General features: G+C 39.3%; 1 protein-coding gene across 1 annotated transcript in view; it reads left to right on the top strand.

The window, feature by feature from the left end:
- Nucleotides 1-16910, top strand: part of LOC104468248 (diacylglycerol kinase iota-like) — a gene marked incomplete at its 5' end in the record, with an annotated part of 36578 nt that overhangs the window by 1744 nt on the left and 17924 nt on the right. The window contains 4 exons of the mRNA XM_010082305.1: nt 9077-9172; nt 12476-12550; nt 14959-15015; nt 16345-16410. Of these exons, the coding sequence (XP_010080607.1) occupies nt 9077-9172; nt 12476-12550; nt 14959-15015; nt 16345-16410 (294 nt within the window). The remainder of the gene's footprint in view (nt 1-9076; nt 9173-12475; nt 12551-14958; nt 15016-16344; nt 16411-16910) is intronic.

Consider the following 16910-nt stretch of genomic DNA (forward strand, 5'->3'; position numbering starts at 1 on the left):
ACTTTACTTCCTGGCTTATGGTTTAGATTTTTGATCAGTTCAATTTATCATCTGTTCCAACCTCTTCGATCAGTATTTCTGCTTTACGTCACACTTCATTGGAGAAGGGAGGCAACCCCATGGCATGTGGGGTAAGGTGCAGGGTAGTGAGTGGAAGGCAGCTGTGGCTGGGAGGACCCTGAACTGGCCAGCTGTAGTAACTGGTGAATGTGGGGGTGAAAGGCGTTTCTCAAATCTGAGGTGCAGCATAAGTAAAAGAGGCAATAGGGAGGTGATTTTGGAGGTGTCAAGAAGCTGAAATGGACCAAAGTTTACAGTGGGTAATGAAGGTCAATTAAAGTTAAGTTTTAAATACTGATGTTTAATTCTAGAGGTGTATTTGGTAGAGTGAAAAGATATTTGAATTAAGATGTATCAGAGACAGACAAGATGTCTTTGTATTTAATCACTGGAAGGCAGCATTAATCGGTGCATGTTGCATCCCCATCTATATCATCCTGCTCTTCAGTATTTCTGAGGATTATTCTCCAAGGACTCATGTTGGGAGAGCTTTCCAAAGTCTAAGTGATGTGAACATAAATTGTCACTTGACTTTGCAGTAGAAAATGTTTCCTCCTTGTTATCTTCACAGTAATAATTGGATAGAATTCCCTTGGCTATAGTCTCCATTTCTGGTAACTCTTTGCAGGTGATTTACCGTTATCAGATGATCTTGTGAACAGGACACTGATTCAGGGAGTGGGATTTCCATTCCCTGCGTTGCCACCTTCTGAGTGAGCTCAGATGAATTGTTTTGCCACTCAATACATTGGCCTCTAGCTGTAAAACGGAGCCGATGATTCTGATGTCTCTTAAAACCCTTCACATAAGAAATGGTATTGTTTTCTTATTGTTGTTGTTACTGCCTATCATCCCTGAGCTTTCTTTTCTCTTGCATGCGTACAAAGGCCCAGTTTCATCACATTGGCTACATCTAATTTGAGTTGTCCAATTTAATGCTATCATTTCACAGCAGGGCCATACAGAATACAGGTGGTTATAGCCAGATGGCAATGCAGAATATACTTTACCAAAAAGGAGCCGTAAATATTAACTCCCCGTCCCTGTGATATGTTTATGCGTAGCCTCTTCTTCCACCCTCCCCCATTTAGGGCATCACTCCCACAAGTCAAGTGGTAAAGTAAGCAGCTCTAGCCCAGATTCTCAACTAAGTATGGACTGAGCCACCTCATACAATGCCTGTGTATCATTGTGGATCTAGGTCTCTGTATATTTTCACACTGCCATTTGCTCACAAGGAAAATAACAAGCTTTTGTGCAAAGTCCATCCTGTAATTTCCTTTGAAGTACTGCCTTCTAGTTCTTGCTTTCTTTGTTGCCTACAAACATCTTGACAGCCACCTAAGATATTAGTGTGTTGAGCTTTCCACTGGACAAAATTATCTCATTATTTTATTTGTCTATCATGTGTATGTCTGTTGATACCCGTTTCTTGCCTTCTCATTAGTAGGCATTTATGGTCCATGCCTACAAGCCTTAGAACACTAGTTATGTCTGTTAAGAGTCATTTGAAGACACCTAACTTCCATTCTTGAAGTTTAATGAAAAAACTTGAGACTGATCTGTGCTTTGTGTTCTGTGAACATACAGAGTTTTCTGTGTGTAAGATGAATGTTCTTCAGAAGGGAAATATTATAACCTTGTACTATAAATTATATGTATTAAAGACACAAAAAAATTTATAGATCTTAAGAGCAGAGAACTGTGCATTTGAATTGAAGTTGAAAACTGCTATTTGACAATATGTGATACTACTTTTGTAGGTTTTACTTTTACATGCTTCTGTCAAATTAGTTGGTTGAAAGGGTCTATTCCATTGCCTGGGATTCCTGAAGGCCCCTGACACCAGTGGCTGAAGCAAGGAAGACTTACTTTTTGTAGGGGATGACCAGGTTATGAAACATTTAAACAAACTGAACATACAGAAGCCCATGGAACCTGATGAGATGTGTGCTGATTTCATTGCAAGGCCAGCCTGTTGTCTTTGAAAGGTCATGATGATCAAAGGAGGTTCCTGAGGACTGCAACAAAGCAAATGTCAATCCTATCTTCAAGAAGGAAGAAGATCCACAGAAGTACTCATTGATTTGCCTCACTTTGATTCCTGGAAGGTGATGGAGTGAATCCTTCTGGAAGCCATTTCCAGAAACATTAAGGATAAAAAAGTGATTGAGAGTACTCAGCATGGATTTATAGAGGGGAGATCATGCCTGACCAACCTGACAGCCTTCCATAATGAGATGACTGGCTTGGTAGATGAGGGGAAAGCAACGGCTGTTATGTTGACTTACAAGGCTTTTGATGCTATCTTCCGTAACATCGTGGTAGACTGATGGAATATGGGCTAGATAGTGAGGTGGCCTGTGAGGATTGTTTATAATCAGTGAATATGACTTTGCAATGAATCTGTTGCATTATATTCTGTGTCTTTAGCATTAGTCAGCAGTGCTCTCTGCTTACTTTCATGGACAGTACATGTTTATAAGTGCCTAGTGATATACTACACATTAGATAATTAACATGTGTGTTAATACACTAATACTTGTTCTATATATGATAAAATATTTCCCATCTAGATATATGTATCTTTCCCATGTGAATGGTTTGGCTTCTGTATCATAATTTCCTAAAAGCTATACTAATTTTTACACTGAAGGATATTTCCCATCCATTAGAGTGTCTACCAGACTATTTTGTAATTGGGAACTCAGTTCAGTTGAAAAGAGATGTACATTCTTGGGTGCTCACATCAGAAGCAAGAACCCTGGGGTATGGGTGTCCCATTAGTCACATAAAAACATGTAGAGGTGCTTGGAGCTTTAGTTCAACTTAAATAAGTAGTGAGGAGTGCAAGCTGCATGCATACTTAAAAATTGCTAAAATTTTGTGTGCAGATGGCACTTGAAGCAATGTGTTTCAGGATCAGTAGTCCTGCTTTACTGTTTCTTTTTCATCAAGGTTAGAGAACTAATGTCCTTTCCAGAGAGATCTAAAGAGAAAAAAGAGGTCTGTCTTATTGGTGACCACCTCTATTTTTTTTTTTTTTCAGCTGTATAGAGGATGCAGTGGTACTACTGAAGGTGCCCTTCTTGAAAATAGGTGTTTTTTCCCATTGCTGCCGAAAGGACTGAAGTTAAGCTGTTGTCAGCCAAAATAATGGTTCATGAGAACATAGGGAATAGTCATCTCAGTTGATAGCATCTGGACATTGCTCCTCTGTGAGGACAAACATTGTTATGTTGCTTCTGTGTAGAGATATCTTTTGGATGATGGCAACAACAATCTCGAAAGGTCAGCAGAGAACACAGGAATGGGCAACTGATGCAGGGATGTTGGAAAGCATGGTGGGGGAAAGGACAATGGCAGAAAAAGATAGAGAATGTGATGAACCTAAACCCAAAAGTTAAACACCCCAAAATAGTTCTGAAAGTTGGAGCTTACATATCTCTAAGTTTCTTGAAGTAATGATGTAGTACCATATCTCCATGATGTTTTGTTTTGTTTTATGTCCATGTATTATACTGGTAATAATTAAAGAAAAGGTGACTTCTACATGAAGAATATTCCCAAGTTAAAATGTGCTAAAGGTGGAGTTAAAACTGAGAATATATATCAACAGAAAAACATTTGGGACATTGCTATTTTTTTGCAACATGAGCATTACAAACTCTAGAAAAGGCCAAACACGAGAGAGAGACATTTGTGAAAAAAACATCCAAACAAAGTTGTTTCTGCTGGATAGTGACCTCATGAAGAAAAGGGCTAAAGCTAATAACTTTTGCTTACAAATATGTTTAATTCAATTTAAATTGAGCACTAATTTTACCCTAATCATAAGTTTGTCATCCAAATGTATATTTGTAAGAAGATTCCTCTCTCTCACTGAAATGTTAACAAAGGGAAAAATTTCTTAATGGCTTATTTTAGAAATCTGTCTTACATAATTTTTTGCAGAACACCAGTATAGGGAGTTGACCCTGTCTGGCTGCCAGGTGCCCATCAAAGCTGCTCTATCACTCCCCCTCAATTTGGGGAAATTAGTTTAATGTGTTACCAATCAGAGTAGGATAATGAGAAATAAAACCAAATCTTAAAAACACCTTCCCAGCACCCCTTGCTTCTTCTCAGGCTAATCTTTACTCCTGATTTTCTCTACCTCCTCCCCCCTCAGCAACACAGGGGGATGGGGAGTGGGGGTTGTGGTCAGTCCATCACATGTATCTGCTACTCCTTCCTCCTCAGGGGAGGGCTCCTCACACTCTTCCCCTGCTCCAGCGTGGGGTCCCTCCCATGGGAGACAGTCCTCCACAAATTTCTCCCTCCCACAGGCTGCAGTTCTTTATTAACTGCTCTAGCATGGGTCCCTTCCATGGGGTGCAGTCCTTCAGGCACAGACTGCTCCAGTATGGGTCCTCCATGGGTTCACAAGTCCTGCTCCAGCGTGGGCCCCTCTCTTCATCGGTCCACAGGTCTTGCCAGGATCTTGCTCCAGCGTGGGCTTCCCATGGGGCTCACAGTGTCCTTTGGGCATCCACTTGCTCTGATATGGAATCCTCCAGGGGCTGCAGGTGGAGATCTGCTCCACCATTACCTTCCATGGCTGCAGGGGCACAGCTGCCTCACTGTGGGCTGCACCAAGGGTTCCAGGGGAATCTCTACTCCAGGCCCTGGAGCACCTCCTGCCCCTCCTTCCTCACTGACCTTGATGTTTGCGTAGTTGTTTCTCTCACATTTCTTTCACATTTCTCTCACTTCTCTCTCCAGCTATAATTGTGCAGTTGTTTGCTGTTTTTTCCCCTCCTTCTTAACTGTGTTATCCCAGAGGCACTAGCACTGTCACTGATGGGCTCGGACTTGGCCAGCGGCAGGGCCATCCTTGAGCTCGCTGGCATTGGCTCTGTGGGATGTAGGGGAAGTCTCTAGCAGCTTCTCAATGAAGCTGCCCCTGTAGCTGCCCCACTACCAAAACATTGCCCTGCAAACCCAATACAGCCAGTCAAGGCAAGAGTGGAGGAGAGCTCCATTTCTCCTGTTACAATTGGAGTTACAACTCCTTTGAACTATCAAGTCTGGCTGACTGGTGTATTTGTTTGGCTGAATATCTATGTCTGCTTGACATGGCAAATTAAATTGCCCAGGTTTATCTGCATTGCTTTTGAAGCCATGTTGACTGCAGCTTTAAGAACAGTGAAGTATGAAGATACTTAAGGGCTTTGAAGAATGGTAACACTTGCTCTGTCATTTAACCATGCTGAGGTGCTTAAGAGAAGAAATCTGCTTGAATTAGTGAAATACGCAAAGCAAGTTATGATCGTGTACATGTAATTAATTACATTGTTCCCAAAATCCTAGTCCTTGAATTCCTATTTGTTGTTCACTTAAGGAGGAATTGTGTGTAGTTTTTGTTTTGTATGCAAGGAATGCTTGCTATACTGAAATTATTTTTGTTCGCTATTAAGGTGGTAATGGATCAGGAGCAACCAAATGGGAGGTCTCCATCTGGGAGAGCGTATTGAGTTCATGTGCCCCTTTGAGGCAGGCTGCACCTGCCAGGAAAGCTCTGCTGTCTCCACTTCAGTGAGCAGGGGCTTTTTCTCTTGACAGGACACCGAGTTCACATGCTTGCAAGGGCTGCGAGGCCAGGCAAAGAAACTGAGTTCCCAATCATCTTTTTAACTTTTATTAGGCCACAGTCATTGCTGGTTTATCCACAATGATGGGCAGGATCACTTTTCTACAGAGCAAGTCAAAGTAAAGCACGTCAGCCTGAAAGCATGATTTGACAGATCAGCTAAGCTGCTCTAACAGTGAGTTGGTACCAAAAGCATCGGTCCCACTGAACCCACCTTTAACCCACTGTTCCTTCTGTCAGATACAGCAGTTATGTGGGTCACAGGGTGAGTCATTTTGTCTAGCTGTTTTGATACATAAAAGGTATCTTTTTTTTTCTATCAGTTGGACTGATTCATGTGTCACTTCACAGACACTAGATTTGGCACGAGGAAAAGGGCTAGAGCATGAGACTAGGGTCTAAGGGGTCAGGGACAGAAAGAGGACGACTGCCTCTTTAGTAGCCATTTGCTCCTAAAGCCAACATAAAGGCACCAAGTGCAAATTAAACCAAACTGGCAAATTATTTATGAAAAGGTTGCTGAACTCAAAACTCTTGTGGAAAAATATTTGTGTTGAAATATACAAGTGGTGACGTAGCCTTTACCGTGTTTTAATTTTGTGTTAAACAGGAGGTCATACTAGAGGTGGTCCCAGTGACCTCTGTCAGCTTATGTGTTGGTAGATGGAGTACCCTTTTGTCCAGCACATTGTGGAATACTGCCTGTAAATTCTGAAGTAAAAAATACTGATTTGCTGAAGTCAAAATTCTTCATAGAAATGTATTGATTTTTGACAAAATTTCCTGTTAGAATTGAATGAAAAATTTGTCTTGGAAAAGGTCAAAGCATTTTCCTTTGACTGTATCATCTTGATTTTCATAAGCGGCAACAGAATGTCTCATCATATAAATGACAGTGCCCAGTAAAATTTAAAACAGTGAAGTTCAAATAATTCTGTTTGATCTTGAGAAAAAGTAATCGACAGGCAAAGCTTTTTGAGGGGGGGCATTTCGTCTTGGGAAATCTCAGCTCTTTGCTCTGACTCAGGATGAAATAAGATTTCTCAAATGTCACTTCGCTTGAATTGGAATTGTGAATTTTCACACACAGTTCTGTGAAATTGTTTGTGGCAGTAGGTTTCTGGAGGTGTGCCACTTATACCAGTTCAGGTTATACCCATTTTTATTATCTAGTCTTGTCAGAACTCTTTATCTTAGCATGAACTGCAAAGGTCATCCTTGTAAACTACTTACACTGTGATGTAAAGTCAGACATGTGAATCTATGATACACTCTGGAAAAACAGAGAACACTCAATCGGTCTAAAGTAGGTTATGGAAATAGGCCACTTTATCTTTAGAAATACTGGATGGCAAGTTATGTGGACATGGTCTGAATGAAGGAGTGTTTAATCTACTTTTTAAATTTAATTTTGATTCCTCATTAAAAGTTATGTCCCAGGAGCTGTGTGCTTTCTTACTTAGCTTTCATAGTTGATCCTTTCTAAAAATCTTTTATAATCTATAAAGTTTAGCTCTGGGTTATAATGTGTTGAGTTTGCACTGTTTCATCATCAGAGAACGTGCTGATGTCAAACACTCTTTGATGAGCTCGTGTTCTCCTGCTTTGGTCCTTTTGTCTGGCTCCTTATAAACTAGACAGGAAGTTAATATGTTGGGCAATACTGTGGACACACTAATTTTGTTAGTATGATGTGACTAGGTTTCTATGAAGTGCTGTAAAACTGATATAGTTCGTGTCAAAGAAAATTGCTTTAATATAAGGATAAACTTGAAGGGAATCTGAATGATTCACTCTCTGAGTAAGGCTTGAAGAATTTCTTAAGCTAGTTCAAGTCTTTTACAGCTATTTTGCATTATAAAAGTGCTGAAAAGCCTTACCTAAACTATTATGCACTGAACTGTACAGTTTAGGAAAATCTGTGTCTCAGAGAATCTACAATTCAGGTGGACAGACAGACAAAAGGATGAGAAGAAATGGAGGTATAGAACAGTGTGTCCCTGAATGAAGATGGCACTGATCAGGGTGCAGTGGCAGTGGGCTGGAATCCAAGTCTCATTCTCATCCAGCCCCTTGTGCTGAGGGATAATACTGAGTCTGACATGAATGAAAACATTTCTGATGAAGTTAGAAGGCCTGTGGTCAGGTAGACCTCTCACCATAAAAAACCCCAATGTTATTCCTGTCCTCTTGGTTTATTTGAAGCGAGCACCGTAATTGTGGTAGCCACCACACACAGACTTGGATAGGTCTTGGCTATTGCGAATGCACTTGTACTCCAGAAGGCAAAGGATTTTGACCCTTCTGCTTCTCTGCATTACCTAGGAAATCAACATGGCAAGAGAAGCTTTTACATTTCAACACTTTGAAACTGTCAGTGGTATTTTAAATAAATTATTTTAACTAAGATGGCTATTTCGGAGCATCCTGCTGTCGGACGCCATCTGTTTGGTAAGCGTCATCATCTGTGACTTCTGCAGTGTGGGAACCAAATGTCAGACTGTCAAAGCGTTTTCCATCATCCTCTAATTCTGGCTGTACAGAAAGCCTATTTATTCACTTTACTTAAATAGTGTACAGTAGACTTCTTAAGCTTTTTAGTTGAGCCAGGATTATGGTCAAGTGAAAACTGTAATCTTTCTACAGCCAAATTTCCTCAGACCAGGTATTTTTCATAGAATTAAGGCATAGATTTAGTCAAATAAAGCTATCTAAGAAAAATCAGATGTTGTCCTGTTAATCCCTACTAACTGTCAGTGTACTAGGTACATTTTTTTGAGCGTGTTCTCAGCTGTATATCATTCTTTCAGGTATAAAATTAACGTCTGATCTCTCCTGGCCACTTAATGTTTTGTGGATGTTTCCATAAACATATAGTGTTGATCCAGCCATTTTAAAGAAAGCATTTTTGCTTATCTGAACTGTCTTTTCATCCTAAAGCTACAGTGTTGTTTTGCATTTCTGGGTCTGGTTCTCAAATATTTGGGTTTCTCCAATTGAAAGTTCAGTAATTGTGTTTTTGTTTCATCTCTCTTGATTTTCTGTTTTTTTTAGAATTCTGTATACATCTCATGCTTATGATATGTGGAGTCCCAGTTAAACTAGGCAGTATGTGGGAAGAACATGGACAAAGTTTATGGGTAGAGTTCGGTAAAATACTTTGATTCTGATTGGTGACATTATTCATTCTATCAAGCAGGGGCGGACAGCCAGTGTGATACTGTTATAGCTTTTGTATTGTAGAAGAACAAAGAACACATGGTTGTATAATTGTTGGTTTTTTTTCTTCTTTTTCCTGAATTGGTGTGAAAATTGGATCTTTTTCCCCCCTTCTACTCACATGTCTGAATTTCATAAACCAGATTAACAATCATCTTTTCTTAGGAAAATGCTGTGAATGGAGAGCATCTGTGGCTGGAGACAAATGTTTCAGGGGATCTCTGCTACCTGGGGGAGGAAAGCTGCCAAGTCAAATTCTCAGTGAGTTATTTTCAGATTTCCTTCTCTCTTTCCGAGATAACAAGCCTGACTTTAGGCTGATACTCAGAAGCTTGGAAGTTTGAATTGCTTACTGCCGTTGGTGGTGCTTGTGTTCCAGGATGCAAAAGGGACAGATGGCTGCTGGTTAAATACTTTATTACTTGGAAAAAAAGCCTCAAACAATTTCGGGTGACCCGGATTATTTACACAATGAGTATGAATGTAGTGGGTAGCTTTATTAACATGGTAAGGAAAAAAAAAGGTTAGAACACTGAAATATTCAGAAATGTTCAAAGAAGGTAGCCTAATTTGTTTATATACACACATATATCACTTGCTGGGGTGTCTGAAAGAGAGTGGGGTCTAATGAATTTTTTTGTAATTTTAATCACTGCAAGGATCTGAACTGAATTTTCCAAGCTCTTGAGTGCACTCACCAGAATGAGTGCACTCATAATTCACATGTGTGTCCTCTCCTGTTGGAGAATATTCGAGGTTTGCCTTCTCTGTTGAAGTTTTCTGCTGTGTATGAAAAAGTTTCATTGGTTTGATCTCTAACTCATGTGTCTCTATTCTTTGACTATGGAGTCACTGTTATACTTCCAGTCTGCTTCAGCAACTCTTCACTTACCTAGTACTTCAGTTCAACTGCTTCAGCAGAAGAGATTAAAAAAACCCCCTCTTACCCTGATATTTAGGAAGCTTGGTGAGAGAGTGGAGGTCCTGCAGTCAAGCCCCTGCTTTCAATCAGCACTCAAGGGAGTGTCCTGGCCTTCAGACTGCAAAGTGTAAGGGGAGTCCCTCTTCTCTGGGGTGTTATCTGTGGATAGTGCCTATAATTCTGTGATGCCATCTTTTTTTGCTTTTATTAAAAAACAAACAAACAAAAAACTCCACAAATGATTTGATCCAAATTGAAGCATTTTGATTCACCAGTCACCTCCACTTTTTGGGGTGCTTTGATCCAGAACACTAGTGCTTTTCATATCTCTAATTTACCTTTCATCCTCCATAACTTCTCAAGTAAATTGTTACTTTTTGGCATATAACGTTAAGGCGAGGCCAGGGAACTGTGTGCCTGTTTACAAAGACTGCTGATGCACATTCAACAGTAACAGACTGCTGATTGTGGGGTAATAATCAAGGGAAGTGCCATTGCACTTATATTGGTCCTGAGGCACTGGGTTCTGGCAAAAGCTGGAGACAGGATTTGTTTGGCTGTGTGGACCTTTTGTCTGACCCAGTACAACTGTTCTTATGTTCAAAGTTTGCCATTCTGAAACTGAGTAAATACTTCCTTCTGATTTAGCTCATTGAAAATAGCATGGGAATTTAGTAATGTGTTGCATTCAATTTGCAAGGCTGTGTCTTCACTTTAGAGGTGTATCTCTCTAGGAGTTGGAAGCACTGTTTGCAGTAAGCTGGTGAATTAGACCCCACTGACTTACACTATTATCTGGGAATGCTGGGAGACATTTTACGTGGTGACAAGCTTTTCCAGCTAATAAGCCTACAGTAGAGTTTAAACTTACTCAATTCTATAATTGCCTGGCCTTTGCTTGACCTGAGATTCTTCTACTTCACTTTCAGGTACTAGTGTATTGGTTCCCTTTGGGGAAAGCGATATCTATGTTTATAACATGTATAATGTATGGGACTTTCATTACCTTAAGGACTAGAAATGGAAATGGAAATCCAGTTAACATTAGTTGTGGTTGGTTTAACCTGGCCTGTGAAAAAGCTAATACTTTTCCAGTTTCATTCTTTTGAAGACACTGCATCTTTCTATGCCTGTCCTGGTCTTCCTTTGACTTAGCTCTTTTACATGTAGACTATTTAAGATCAAACATTTTCAGTGGAGTAGTGGTGAGAAATAATTAAGCTGTAGCTGCACAGACATCATAAAATGTTAGCCTATACAGAACATTAATTTATAATCTCGGGAATATGGAGTTGACATTTCATGATAAATCAAAGAAGTTAGAAGTAGGGGAAAAGATGGAATTTTTACTAGCCTCGGGTTGTAACTTTTTTTGTTGCAATGTCATCAGCATTCAAAACTCAGGAGAACAACTTAAAAAACAAGATATTAAAAAAATAGCTGCTCATAAGGTCTTACCTTGTTTTGCTTTTTTGCAGTTTTTAATCTTAGGGATTGATTCCTTTATGTTGTCTCACTCTAGGTAAAAACAGAGACAAAAACTGTAAACTTAACAAGTCACAAATCACATGAAATCTTAGTCTATTATACAATGACGTGATTCTTCCAGTGAAACATTAGAACAATGTTCCACATACGTGTGAGCACGTACAGTTAGGGTGTATCTAGATAATTATGAGACTCATAGTTATGAGACAGTAAAATTATAATAATTATTCTGTAATGTGAGTCAAAGCTGGGCTCCCTGTTTCTTCTTGAGTTTACAATATATTGAAAATTCTAAAGAAATTATTTATTAGATATTTAAATGAACATTGATAAATTGAATGTAAAAATCTGAAGCAAATAAATCTCAATTTATCGTGTGTTTATAAATTTTCTGTCCCTCAAGCACAAGTCTGTAAGTTAAACTTCTATGAAAAATAATTCCTTCTGGTTTATTAAATTGAGTATATGCAAGAAAAAAAAAAAGTAAATATATTCTCTCTTTCTCCTGGATGCATTCTCTTGCCTTTGATATGCTTTAGCCCAGGGGATTCAATGGAAATTATTTTAAAAGCCCTACTGAAATTAATAAAACTAACCAGCATAATTAAGTTGAGAATTTTGTCCCTGTTGTAATATTTCATAAACATTTAAGAACATTGTGTGAGAAGATTATAATTCTGTGCTAAATGACCCAAGTACTCAAGTGTTTTTCTGCAAGGCAGTGGTCAGGCCCATGAAATTAAATATCATATGATAGGAATGAAATGACCTACTCTTCCAAACTGCTTTGAGTTCTCCGATTTGCATGTATGTTTTTTCTCCTCTTTTCACTGTCTCTGCTTATCATCTTCATAGGCTGCTCGCTTTTAGAGTGATGATCTGCACTGTTAGCAGCCTTATCTGCTACCTAAAGAGAACCTTTTTACTTATAGTTCACCAGCTGGAGCACTGTGGCTCTGTCTTTTTCAGAAAGTCCAAATCTTAACTGGAAGAGCTTCAGAGCTTTTTTCAATATACAGAACAGTTGAGAGCAACAATAGAGGGGAAAAAATATCTGTTGCATAAAGAGCAAAACATCTTCTATTTCACAGTTAATTTTTTCCTCCTGGAGATAGCGCACTTCCATGGACATGCATCTTCCTTTTCTTTTGCAGAAATCTGCTCTGCGGAGGAAGTGTGCAGCCTGCAAGATTGTGGTCCACAATGCGTGCATGGAGCAGTTGGAGAAGGTAAGACATTGCCATCTTCTGGAGCCTAATGCAGACGACAACACTCATTTAATTCTTTTACTGAGGTTTCAGTCTGGAAAACACTATATACCAAAGTAGGTTTTCATAGCTGCTTTGACAATATATTTGTTAAAAAGTTGATTTAAAATTCCAGCTTATTTTAAAAATATATTTCTTCAAACTTGTAAACTATTAAAAAAAGCCCCCTGAAAACAAAAAAACACAGAATGCTTTCATATTTTTTGTGACTAAAAATAATTTCCCTCTACTTCTAGACTGAAAATTGAAGCTAGAAAATGCAGTATCCTTTCATGCACAAAATTGGCCTTTCAAAATTCCTCAACTAAACCCATCATAATTCATCTTATGACAGCTATATTTATTATGAGCAATGCAGCATAAGATGCTGCTGTGAGCATTTTTCACTGTGTTTACTAGACTATACTGTTTTGGCCTCAAAACCTCAGAAATTAAGTTCTTGTTTTTAAAATGGAAAATATCACACCTGTCCTTTATAGAACCATTATTTCTGTGAACATCTGTCCTGTTTCTCAGTTCCTTCAAGGAGCCTTCCTTACCTCCAAGCACCTACAGAATATCTACCACTGAGTTCTCTTCACATCAGTGATTCTTTTTCATTATGCCTAACTGTTAATGTGTTAAAGAAATTTTCCCCCACTGTTTTTCTTCCTTGGTGGGATATGTGTAAAAGAAATATGATTGGGAATTTCCCCATTCATTTCATTAGAGCTTCATTTTCACTTCTATATGTTTTACAATGTTGTTCTCCATAAAAGAAATTGATGCATAACAAATTTACAGCAGCAACCCTTTGGAAAGAGTTTTTCCTTTCCAAGTATTTGGACTGGTGTTGACAAATGTTACAGTGATTGCCATAATACCAAGTTGGAGAGGTACCATTTCCACCCCCGATGCTTTTACCCACGGTGAAATTAGCATTAGCACACGCTTTCAGGACAAAATGATACCAGTGAATTTTTCATGACTTTCTACATCAGCAGCAGTGCTGACTCCATAGCCCAGTGAGCTGTGGCATTGCCAGGCAGAGCAAATGAGCATTTAGATAACACTCATTCTGTTGAGCTTGTTTAGGCCGTTCTGGAGACAACGAAATTCACTTCTTGACAGCGGGTTGTTACAAGGTCTGCATCTCTCTCAAACCCTGTGGAGTTTAAAACTGGTACATAGATCTTCTGGTTGTCCCTCTCTGCAAGGATGTAAGTTGTAAGTGAAAGAAATACAGGCTGGGGGTCTTTCTAGCCTGCCACAACACAGTGGTGAAACAGTGAATTGCAATTCCAGGTGAAGAGCGATGGAGGAAGACTAATATTGCTATGGCTTTTATTTCTTCTTAAGTAACAAGTATTTTATCCACTTTTAAATCTTTTTTTTCCTCTCTCCCTGTCCCTTAAGCTATTATTTAGAAAGCCATTATTAAATGAAGGAAGAACTTATTTATATGGGAAGGATTGTATTTAAATTTAGGGAAACTCGATCCTTCTGCCTTCATGACAGAAGTATCTTTAAACATTTTATTATTTGAAGGCTAGTCAACTTAATCTTGAATCCATCTCATTTAGTGCATCCTTACCTCACATATTGTGTGGCCTTTTCACATGCTTCTATTTTCTTCAGTATATTTTTTTTTCCTCTTTACATGCCACCTGCTCTTATTTCTGTTGATATTTTTTCTCAAAAGATTTTGGGCTTTTCTCATAGGACTCCCTCTCTTCACCTTCCTAAAAATGTTTTCTGTTCATGGAAGCTCCTGTTGTCCTCTTTTTATCTTTCCTCTCCCATCTGAAGAAGGCAACACCACTGCACGAGGCAGTGTAATGCTCCCCAAATGGTTTGTGATTGAGGAGGTGGATGAAAGCAGCCTGATCTGAGCAAAAGGTAGACATTTAGGGTAATTTGCACAGTTCTTCATGTGAAGAAAGATTTCTCCACAGATTTTATTGACTTAAAGCTGGGATGTGTGAGAATGTTTTACAGAGTTAGATTTACAGCTCCTATTAAGACCTCAGTTAAAGTTCCACTTTGGTTGTAAATTATCTTAAAAAAAAAAAAAAAAAAAAAAAAAAAGACAAACCCAAAACAGATGAAGCAGTTTCCTTCTAGGTAAGGGGGAGACAGTTTAAATAGTTGAACTGAGCAGGCAAAAATAGCATTAGTGAAGATGAGGATTGTGTAGAGATGTAGCAAGGAAAATTATTGTGGCATATGAAAATAGATTTTCTGGCATTCAGATAAGTTACTTTGTTCAGCTAGTGAAGCTAATATTTTAATAGATAATAAATGTTTCGGGAGTCTGGCCTAGATCAACATATTGGAATAAATTATCTTTCAGCTCACTTTCAGTTCTAACAGCTTTATTTTAATGCTAGATTAATTTTCGCTGCAAACCGACTTTCCGAGAAGGAGGCTCCAGATCTCCAAGAGAAGTAAGTAATGGACAAATGATGATTGTTTTTCATTTTATTTGTGTGGTGATTCACCAGGTGTAGAGCTACAGCAGTGCTTTTAGATTCAGAGGAGTCTTAGACAGAGTACTGGTTTCCCATGGGACATGTTCTCCTCCCCAGAATAAATGTAAAATGAATTCTAGCTGAAGGACTCCATTACTTACACTGAGAGAAACCATTTTGTCTTCCTGTTGTCTCTTTTCCCATTCATTCTGCTATTCTGTCTTTTTTTTTTTTTTTTTTTGGTGGGTAGCATTTGTTTTTTTTCTTCCTGACCTTTGAACAAGTATTTTTTATTTTGTCTACTCCCTCTCCTTCCACTTACCTCTTCTACCTTTTTTTTTTTCTAGAAGTATCTCTAGTGTCCTAAGATTTTTGTTAGTTAAAAAAAAATAAAAAAATCAAACATTCAAAACCCTTATGATGTGTGACCAGCTACGGTATGAGTTCAACTCCTTTGAAGGTTTTGGACATTTATTGTTCTTATTGCTATATTTATATCTGTCCTACATTGTAAGAAGCCACTGTTTAAATAAAAAAAGGCATCCTGGCCAAAATAGTTGAAACTTACTTTACACATTAGAGGTTTTTTTTTTTTTTTAAATAAAAAACGGGGAAAAACCCCACTTCTTAACTTTTATAGTTGGTTTGGTGGCCAGCTTGCTCTTAGCAGAGGTAGCTCAATTCCGTGCCACACTGATGGTTCAGTGTTTGCTGGCATATAACAGCATGGCATAGGCAGAGCCCTTCTAGCCCCCTTGCCTGCACAGAAAGAGGGGCAGCAGTTCTGCTCACCCTCCTGTCTCTTGCCCACCTCTTGCTGCCACCCAGGTTGTAGGTAGTCCAAACAGGAAGAAAAGACTGCTTCAATGACTGCTCCTTCCTCACCTCCTCCCCTTCTCCTCCATTGACTTGTGATTTTTTTGGGTTATAAGGCTGTGTTTCCAAGCAGAACAGAGCAGTGCCCCGCGTTGTGCCTGAACACGGCAGCGTTTGGGCACTTCTGTGCTCTGTATTCAGGTGTTTGTTGTCTCTGCATCATGTAATGAACTTTCTTCTTTTTGTAGAGGAGTGCTAAGAGAGTAGTTCTGGCCACTTTTCAACATGGATGAAGAACACAATCTCATTCTTATTCCTCCTGCAGCTTTGGTTGTGTCTGGGGTTTCCTGTGGGGACTGCTGCATTTTGCTCCAGAAATGACTGCATTGGCTGAAAGGACCTTTAATATCTCTAGATCAAATTCACACAGACGGTACCTTTGAGTGCAAGCTGTCATTGCTTCCTATAACATTTTTTGTTCTTTTGCAGAACTTTGTCCGACACCACTGGGTGCACAGGCGGAGGCAGGAGGGGAAATGTAAGCAGTGTGGAAAGGTAAGATTTCCAGAGCAGCACAAGTACAACACTGGGCACTTATGAATTCAGGGTAGCCAGCAGGTCCTTCTAGTCACTGAAATTTTTCTATCCTAAGCACTTGGCCTCTCTTAAGGGCTGATGACAAGCGTGATATATTGGGTGGTAGCAGCACTGATTCACATGTGGGAAGAGAAAAGGCAGCTGCATCTGAAGGAATGAGCACATGGCATGTCCTGGGACATTGTGCTGCTCCGGCTGATGAAAATGAGGAGGAGGAAGGCTTTGAGCTTTTCTCTCTGTTAAACTAACCCTGTGCCAAGGTGGCGTTCTTATAGTGCTGTGCTCTGTGCCAAAATGGTGACGGCCTATTTTTTCAGGCTTCTGGAAAAAGAAAGGCTATTGCTTTCTTGCTGCTCTGGCAGACTGTAAGATTTGTATGACTGTTTCCCATTTCCTCTGCTGCATAGGTTGTAAAAGTTTATTTCTAAAAAGCTATAAAAAGGAGTAAGAACTACCTT

The sequence above is a fragment of the Pterocles gutturalis genome, unplaced genomic scaffold (assembly GCF_000699245.1).
Source record: "Pterocles gutturalis isolate BGI_N339 unplaced genomic scaffold, ASM69924v1 scaffold24249, whole genome shotgun sequence".
Taxonomy (NCBI): Eukaryota; Metazoa; Chordata; class Aves; order Pterocliformes; family Pteroclidae; genus Pterocles; species Pterocles gutturalis.